Below are 9,840 nucleotides of genomic sequence, written 5' to 3'. Positions count from 1 at the left end.
TCTTGAATTCGATCATCTGGGAATGGGGAGCCAGTGGAGGCGAGCGAGGGCGAGGGTGAGGGTGGGAGTGAGGGTGAGGGCAAGGGTGGGAGTGATGTGGTCGCGGAGCCTGGTGCGGGACAGTACATGAGCTGCAGAGTTCTGAATGACCTGCAGTGTGGAGGGAGGGCCGGGAAGGCCGACAAGGAGAGAGTTCCCATAGTCCAGCCTTGAGGTGATAAAGGCGTGGACCAGAGTTTCAGCCGCGTGAGGGGTGAGGTAGTGCCGTAGTCTGGCGATGGGTCTAAACAACTCCCCTTTTGATGGTGCTTACGGTCACCTCTGCCCTCCCTCTCCCCCTCGCTCATTGTGAGACTCCGCCACTGTCAAGCGCTCTGGGACACTAACCCACATGAAGGGCCCTATATAAATGCAGGTCGTTGTTGACTGTGTTGAAATCACTCCCATAGACCTTGTCCGACAATAGTCAAACAAAACAGCAAAACTTATACAATAGACAACTGTAGTTTTGCCCATTCTATGCACTCCACAGCAATAGCCCTGGACTCAAATACATTACTTTTAGTTGGAAAGCACATTTTTTTAGGGATTAGGGATCCTATTATTGATTATGTGAAAATGCTAACAAGCATAATCCCATTATACATATGAAATATTAAATATATGTGATATTCAACTCAGTTATTTTTTTTTGCATTTAATGAAGACATGATATGTTTACATTCTGTTACACATGATCATATACCTGCAGTGTGCAGTGCTTATTCATTTACAGGTACTTTGCCCATCAAGTGTCTTCTGGTATTTATTTCAGGTTTTATCAAAATAATGTAACATTTAGGAACAAAAATACAAAACAATAACCCAAAACTCGAGGCTAAAATAGCAAAGACTTCGACAGCAATGGTGTATTTCCCAGGAGAGCTGACGTAAACTGGTATAAAAGTGATCCAAACAGCACAAAAGATGAGCATGCTAAAGGTTATACATTGAGCCTCATTAAAGTTATCAGGTAATTTCCGAGCTAGAAACGCCAGCACAAAGCTCACTCCGGCCAGGAAAGCAATATATCCCGCCATAGAATAAAAGGCGCTCACAGAGCCCAGGTCACATTCCAGAATGATAATCTCTCTGTAATATTCTGTGTTTCTCATGGGAAATGGGTGTGATATAGTTAACCAGAGAGTACATATCAGGCACTGAACAGAGGTAAGGAGGAATACACTCCAACGCTGCTGAGCAGGCCCGAACAATTTGGCCATGTTGTTGTTTGGAAGAGTTGCCTTAAACGCCAGAATCACAAGGATTGTTTTAATCAAAATACAGGAAATACAGAGAACGAAAGCGATAGCGAATGCTGTGTGGCACAACATGCAAGCCCAGACTGAGGGCTCGCCAATGAAAGTCACTGAGCACAGAAAACACAGCGTTAATGCAAAGAGAAGCAGATAGCTGAGCTCAGAATTGTTGGCTTTAACAATAGGAGTGTCTCTGTGTGTGAAGAAGACAATGGCAATACTTATTGTGGTGCTCACTCCCACCAGAGCCAATGTCAGCAATACACCTCCCAGCATTTCGGTAAAGGAGAGGAACTCTATTTCCTTTGGTCGGCAACGATCTCTCTGCTGATTGGGCCAATATTGTTCAGGGCATTTAATGCAGTCTGTGGAATCTGGGAAAGGTACGATAATTCAGTAAGTATGGCATGAATATTACTAAAGAGAGTTTTTGAAAGAGAAGAGTCAAATAGGAAGAGGAATTTTACACTCACCTGTGATGTTGCTGATTTCTCCCTCAGCACATTCTGTACAGTCAAAGCAACACACGGGTTGGCCTTTTCTGGCAACTTTTCTTGTCCCAGGAATACAGCTCTCGCTGCAAACCGCACGTGGAACCTTAGCAGAGAAATGTTCTTTTTGAATAATCTCGTCCAAACATAGAGGTATTTAAAACAAATGTTTGGAAAATTAGCTCGTTCTGCAGGTACCAGTAATGTGTCTCCAAGTGACTCCAATCTCCAAACTCAAGTATACTCCATTTACCTGTTTCCATGCTGTAAAGCCAGGAGTTTTTCATTCAACATCTGATGTGAGCACATTCCTAAGTGGATATCGAGTACCAGAAACATCTCAGGTGATGCATGATGAGCATCACAAACAACCTACAAAAGCCTCCAGCCTTTACACCTTCCATATTCAATGGGAGTTCCACCATTTTGAGATGCCCATCTTCAGGAGCAACTAATATCTCCACAAACTAGTGAAGCTGGTACAATGCCCTTGATATGTAACCATGTGCTCACCAGCCCGGAATCCCAGCAGCTGTCCTCCCAACTCTACCTGTTCATTATTGATTACAAGGTTTGCTGCCTCCAGGTGCTGAAAGGACACAAACTGGAAATCTTCTTACATTCCTTAATGAAGGTCACTCATATAAGTGGCCCTCGGGAGGAGATGCCTGATAGGAAGCTTCCACTGCCTCTCGGTCCTGCTTCGCAGTCAGTGTCGTCTCACAGGTGGGGAGAGACAGCTGTGCAGGCAGCTGATAACACATGTCCACCTCATTAATTGGTCCTGGAGCTCGGTAATGAGTTGGAGAAAAATCCCATTGCTTTTCATGCCCAGGAAGTTCAAAGCTTAACGGAAACCTCTGGACAAATCTTGGGTTTAATCAGCTGTTATATTTGAAACTTAAACCCTAATTGTTTAGTGTAGGGTTTGGAAATTGGGGACAATAATTTAATAAACACATTAGGTATACTATAAGGTTCAACCTCTGATATACACAATGGCTGCCTTTCACCATTCTTACTAACTTTTCTTTATATTTTTCAAATTATTTTCATTTTAATACCACAATTAATCCAAACTAATAAAAAAATACCATTTTTTGACGACTGCTCCACTCAATAGTCTCCTCATCCAAAGTGAGTTCATGACCAGGAGAAGCAGAGCCATCGTAGAAGCCAATAACACGAATTTCAGCAGCGCCTCTCGAATTGATTCCCCAGTTTAACAAGTCGTACGTGGCCACTGGATCTCCATTTTCATCAAAATAAACGCTGTCGCCGGATGTCGTTGTGAAATTCACTGACTGTAGGTAATGAAGTAACTTTGCAAAAATATAAAATACATGGTTTATTGGTTATAATGTCAAACTTTTGAAGACCTTTTTTCAAAGCATATTTCTGAGTGATATCTTCTGATAGGCGAAGGTCAAGTTAAATGCTGTGTGAAACATGCAAATTATTCTCCTTTGACTAAACATTTGAATGCAATAAACATTAAACATTTCCTTACCTGCCATGGTTGAAGATTGGATACATGTGCACAGGTGTTGTTTATAAATGGTCCCTTTCCTTTCTCACACGAGATCATATTGTGAAGTGCATGAGCCACAGCGTACACTGCTTTATACACATTGTAGGAGCTTCCATCCATAGATACCTCAGAATATGCATTGTGCAGAGCTGATAGTTTTTCTTGGCCGGTGCATTGTTGCAATGTAGATGCTGCAGTTATTTGGCTTGTGTTTCCTGACCAGAAAATACATTGGAACGCAGTTTCCCAAAACTCCTTCACTAAACTATTTCCGGGAAACCCAGAAGGATGAATTTTAAGCAGAAATTCTCGCAATCCTTTTACTTCAAACAAAGGAATTGAAAGGCCAATTGTCCCAGTGAGAAATCTTGCGCTCTCATCGGGAGAAATAATCTGTGCTGTTATCCAGGCCTCAGTTCCTATCCACTGAATTCCAGTGACGTTTTGTCGTATAATTTCTTTGAGTAATATCTGCATTTCTGCCGGGGGTGCAAATGCCACGATCACTTTAGTTGTAGATGATTTCATTATATTTACAATTTTTTTTATCTTTTCAAGAGATTCAGCTCTGTGAAATGATTCCGAGAAGGCAATGCAAATGCCAAGTTCCTGCGCAATGTCTACAAATGCCTGCATTCCAAAGTTACCATAGTCATTGTTGCTTCTGATAGTCCCAATCCACGTCCATCCAAACTTCTTAATGATTTGAGCTAAAACCTTGGACTGATGGTAGTCACTGGGTATAGTTCTGTAAAACGTGGGATATTCTTTCCTATCACTGAGGCAAGCACATGTGGAAAAGTAGCTGACCTGCAGTCGACAAAATAAGTGAAGGCAGATCATGAATCAGAATATAACTTTCGTAATCTAAGTACCTTGAACCATTGCCAACAAATATACAAGCTTGAGCATTCTTGAATCCGCCTTTCTAACTGCATGTTCTGGAGCTCCTCCATTTTGCTCCATTCTTCGGCTCCATCAAGGCCCATCTAAAGATCTTCCTCTTTGACCATATCTTCGGTCATCCTCCCAGCTCCACACACCACCCCTACTTGCCCTCCATCCCCTTTGACTCCAATCCCCAACTCGAATGCGCGTCGGGAAGTTCTACTAACATGAAATGCGCTATGTAAATGCAAAGTGCTGTGTATTTTTGTTGTTGTTATTGTTGGCTTAAAGGAGGGATCCATCATAAATTTAGTAAAATCCCCCCCACACATTGTGTATTAATGAACGTTCGTAGAACAGATTTGTTTGGTTTATTTTGCAGAACTAAAACATTGAATGCACTAACATTTGTTACTATAATTTCTATGTGCAAATTTGTTCTAATTTTATTGTTTGTATAGGATTTAGTTTTAATTTGCTAAATTGTAATTTACCAAGTAATAACCAGTAACTAATTATGTGAACTTACCATTGGAATTCTGAAAGGAGCTATTAATCTTGCCACTGCCATGGATTCTGAGGATGCGTCAGCACCAACTAGAGCTGGGATACTGGGAGATTCTTGACAGTCATCGCCGCTCTCTATTTCTTCTTCCTTTTGACCATTCATGAGACCCAGAGCTACCTTAGTAGTAATGGTGGGAGACCCACAGTCATCATAAATGGTATAGCCCAGTGTAACATTCGGGAGTATCGCACTGTTCTCGTTTATTTCCTCAATTGCAAAAATCATTGTGTTCACAAGGCGAAAGACTCTGAAATCAAAACTGGGCAATAAACAGATGAATTAGATAATCGCTCAATATCGCTATTTTGTACAATGATGGGAAATAAAGAGGAGACAGAAATGTCAGTCTGTTACGCTCAAAATAAGTGCTCTGTGTCGCTACTCTGCAAAAAGGTAAAATGTATTTTGATGTTAAATTCTTCTGCAAAATTAGCATAGAACGAGTTGAAAATGAGCAGCATGAAATGTCATAGAATTACATAGAATATACACCACAGAAACAGGCCATTCAGCCCAACTCATCTAAACTGGCATTTATGTTCCACATGATCCTCTTCCTGCCCTTCGTCAATAAGCCTATCAGCAGAATCTTCTATTCCTTTCTCCCTCATGTACGTAATTAGCTTCCCTTCAGATACATCTTTCCTATTCACCTCAACTACTCCTGGTGGGAACGTTCCACATTCCCACCACTCTGTGGGTAAAGAGGTTTATTCTGACTTCCCTATTTGATTTATTGGTGGCTATCTTATGTTGATGTCCCTGCTGTAGAGTTGTAGTTACTCAGATACACCAATGGCTCTAAGACCTTCCCACTATTGATATCTGAAAATTGGAAAGTAATTCGAAACTACACTGGACTTTTACGAAGGAAAATTGTGATTTTATTAGTTGACTAACCCAGCAGCCAACTTACACAACAATAACAACGAGCACTTATATAGTGTCCTCCACGCAGCGTAGTGTCTCAGAGCGCTCAGAGCACACAGCAATGACCCACACACAGCCGTGAAGTGATTTTCTGTATCAATAGAATAAACTCCCTTCTCTTTTCAAATAGTGCTATGAAATCTTCAACATTCACCTGAAAAGGCTGGTGTGACATCAGTTTAAGGTCTCTTCAGAAGGACACAATCTCCGACAATAGGGCTTCTCCAGCATTAATAATAATAATAATAATAATACTTGCAATTGATATACTTGCATTTTCACGTCTTCTAGACGTCTCAAAAAGCTTCACAGAATATACTGTAAAGTGAATTGACCGTAATTTTATGGGCGAAATGCAGCAGCTGATTGTGCACAGCAGTGTCCCACAGTTGTAGATTGAAATTACCTGTTTATTATTGTTTTCTTTCTTGAGGGATTATCATCCCTCACCACTGCATTGGTATTTCATATTGAGAACGCTGCTTTTTCAAATACAAAGATCATTGTATGATCTTAGAATTTCATAACTTCAGAGTCACAACATAGGGCTTGAATCATCTGGCTCAAGATTAAGAGTACTTCTGAAAGGGAAGAGTTTATTTCAGTGTCTTGGCCAACAATCCACCGATAAAATTGATCATTCACTTCATGGCTGTTTGTGAGACATTGTTGTAAACAAACTTTGCCCACAAAACACCATCGCAATAGTTTATAGTATATCCTATATCAAGAGCTTTGAGGGGTGTAACCAACGTGAAATGCACTGTAGCAAAGATAAGGATTATCATAATGAAACTAGGTTGACAGGACAGCACATTGATGCAAAGAAAGGAAACCGAAAATAGGGTGAGGTATTTTATGAGCACTTAGTGGAAATTACAATATTTGATAATATATATGCGCAATTACCTTCTCCAGCCACTGATGTCGTTACATGAAATAATTAACTTGTCGAAATATTTTGTGATCACAATTTAGTTATCGAAATCCCATCGTGAGGGACCTGGGAGTGATTGCTCTACAAACAGTAGAAAAACAGACCATGTTCCATCATATTACAGAGCTCACCTTCTGCATTTTGTTTCTTCGGGTGCAGTAAAAAAAGAATTAATTTGAATTAATCGACCAGAGTGTAGACTAAAAATCCCCCCTAGAACGATATCGCCATCTTTCGATATTTGGGGTAAATTAAACTTTCCTTGTAGTTTGCAGGTGTCTTCATTTGATTCCCACATAGAACTAGCAAAGAGTAAGCACAAAAATAGACGGTACATTGTAATACGTTTCAGAAACAGGTGCTGATTGTCTCTCTATTTGAATCCTGGCTGTTAATTGTGCAGATATATATAGTACATTCTCTTTGCAATGATTTGTGGGTCAATTTACTCATTCAAACAGATTTAACAATGCAAACCATAGGTACATCGTGATAATCCCAATGGATAAGAATCTCCTCACCTTGGAAATGGAAACAGGACGCTGGAGACCACATGGACTTGTTTATGTCTTTCAAATAACTACAGGCAAATTGATCAATGTTACCGGCGCTATTTTTCTTTTAACACAGGAATCTTCTGATTAACAACAGCAAAAACATTTGTTAGACCTTTTCACGTCAGGAGGAGGTCCCAAGGCGCTGGCCAGTGGCTTATGTATTTTCGGTACCGTGTTAAAAATTTCCATTCTTTTCATTTGTTTGCCTTAACTATATATATACATAATGTACAGACTAAAGATAATACACACAAAATACACATTAGTAATTAGAAAAATAAATAATTAATAAGAATGTGATGTCAGTTGTGCCAATGAAATGTGAACTGGTAGAAATTGGATCAGAAGTTTGGCTTTTTTCGCACAAAGCATATTGAATCTCATCTGACAGTAGCAAACCTTAAGTAATACTATCCTTTGTTATGTGGAGTCCTGTAGCTCAGTGGTTAGAGTACTCGCCTCACAAACGAGAGACCTGGGTTGGATTCTCGACAGGGCAAAATGTCAGGCAAGTTTCCTTACTCCACACGCCTCCATTTGCCTCGCAGTAAGTCGGAACCTGGTTGTTAGTGGATTGGCAAATCACTTTTCTGGGGGTAATATTTCCTTCAAAAAATAATTGATCACTTCAATCCGCAACGGTTTGTGGGACACTGGTGTGTACAATTCGCTACCTGGTGTAATGGGGGTATGGGGTTTAGTGCAGGTGAGTATGTAGGCCACAAAGAGGACATTTTAGAAGTCCAGTCTGGAGGTGACGAATGATGGATGAATGTTTCGGCTGCGTCTTGGGTAAGGTATGGTTAGAGGTGGGCAATGTGGTGGAGATGGAGGAAGTTGGTCCTGGTCCGGGACCAGAGTTGGGGAAGAAAGGATGGCTGTGTGTCAAACCTGACGCCTTGGTTGCGCACTATTTCGGTAAGTTTAGTGGAAAGACCAGGAAGGTTAATCAGGTTAGAGTCGCAGGATAGAATATGTTGATGGGAGCCAATGAGTACGGCTTCCATCTTGTCAACATTTAGTTGTAGGAAGTTTTAGCTCACCCAGGCCCTGCCAGACAAGTCGAGAGAACATCGGCAGATCTGGAGTCTCAGCTGGAAGAGGAGAAGTACATTTATAGGGCTCGAACCAGACTAGAGCAATCCCTCTGAGGTGGATGAAGGAGGAGAGGCAGTGGATGATGATGGAGTGGTCAACTGTATCGATTACTGCGTAGATGTCCAAAGGGACGAGGAGGCAGAGGGATCCCTGATCACAGAGACAGAGTTTGTCGTTATTGACTTTGACAAGTGCGTCCTCTGTGCTATTAGGAGGGTGGAATGCAGGCCGGAGTGGCTCAAAGAGGGAATGGAGGCAGAGGTGAGAGCAAAGCTGGTTAGCAACAAATTATTTAGGAGCTTTGGAAAGGAAGGGCAGATTGGAAATAGTAATTTACGAAGTTGGAGGGGTCAAGGGTGGGATTTTTGAAGAGGGAAGTGTAAGTACTTGGGACAAAAGAGTGTAGGGAGGGGGGACCGGTAATGTCCGTGGTAGAAAGAGGGTGTGGACTTCTTCGTACTTGGCATTAGAAGTGAGGATGGATACAGTTGAGGCAGATGCGCGAGGAAGGTGATGGATGGAGAATGGGCAATGGGGTAGTTGGGGTGGCTGCTTTGTGACAAATATTGCCGAGAACCATGATGGGCCTCACACAGGATGCCCAAACTGGAGCAGAGGGAGGCAGTGATGGGATATAGGAGAGATATAAGGCAAGGATGGCAGTGAGTGAGAAGGACTGATACATGAGTAGCGGAGTGTGGGGTGTAGAAGGTGGAGAAATTTGAATGGTGCAGGGGGGTGGCAGACAGCGATACCAATGGCAAGCTATGTGGTTTTAACTGGTTAGAAACCAGCAGTTACCGCAACGTGCACTCTGGTGTCCCCAAGCCTTGGCTCTGGCCAAATTGCATCTGTAAGCAAGGTCAGCGGATGCTTCCCCCCAGACAGAGAGCGCTCATTGCATTCCAACAATCTTTTCTCTAGTATTTCCAGTGTAGGTGGATATATACCAATCTCAGTTTGGTTTGGATGCTGTTCAGGATGGTGATGGGTTTCCACATGTGCACCAAAGAGATTGAGCGTGACTTGCCTTGTGGATAAAGGTACTGGGACCGTGAGGTGGGGACCCCGGGTACCCCCCCCCCCACCGACTCCCACAATGGAGCAGCAAAATCTCATCGCTCCACAAGGGTCGTTGTTATGCATTGCATTGTGGCTATTGCTTCCATTTTTCGGGTTTAATTGGGAGACGCTATACATGGAATATAATTGTGTCTCCAAACGGTGTGAACATATGTGAGTGGTCTCCGGATACCAAACGGGGAAGGCAATGCTGTCTAACACGGTGTATACAATGCACACACACACTGGTATGTAATGCACACGTGGACATTTGCTCTGTCATTGAGGAGCATCCTGCCAATGTGCGCATATCGCACAAGTTGTATATCTGTCGGTGTCTCACCTCAAAGCGTTGGCTCGAATGTAACATTAAATGTCGTGTGATCAAACTCCAGTTATTTTATTATGTTGGAAATCCTACCATGAACAATACCGTATACGAGTGTATATATATGAAAGAATTTACATGGTTATTTTCAT

General features: G+C 42.0%; 1 protein-coding gene across 1 annotated transcript; it reads right to left on the bottom strand.

The window, feature by feature from the left end:
- Positions 1–761: 761 nt before the first annotated feature.
- Positions 762–5,013, bottom strand: LOC103172788 (extracellular calcium-sensing receptor-like). The gene is made up of 5 exons (XM_042339199.1): positions 4,738–5,013; positions 3,300–4,130; positions 2,884–3,111; positions 1,772–1,895; positions 762–1,672 (listed from the first exon to the last, which is right to left on the bottom strand). The coding sequence occupies exons 1-5, from the start codon at positions 4,999–5,001 to the stop codon at positions 762–764; spliced, it is 2,358 nt and encodes a 785-aa protein (XP_042195133.1). The 5' UTR covers positions 5,002–5,013.
- Positions 5,014–9,840: the final 4,827 nt, after the last annotated feature.

This window comes from Callorhinchus milii, unplaced genomic scaffold (genome assembly GCF_018977255.1).
Source record: "Callorhinchus milii isolate IMCB2004 unplaced genomic scaffold, IMCB_Cmil_1.0 Scaffold11, whole genome shotgun sequence".
Taxonomy (NCBI): domain Eukaryota; kingdom Metazoa; phylum Chordata; class Chondrichthyes; order Chimaeriformes; family Callorhinchidae; genus Callorhinchus; species Callorhinchus milii.
Note: the sequence above shows the minus strand (reverse complement) of the source record. Positions and strands in the feature narration are given on the sequence as shown.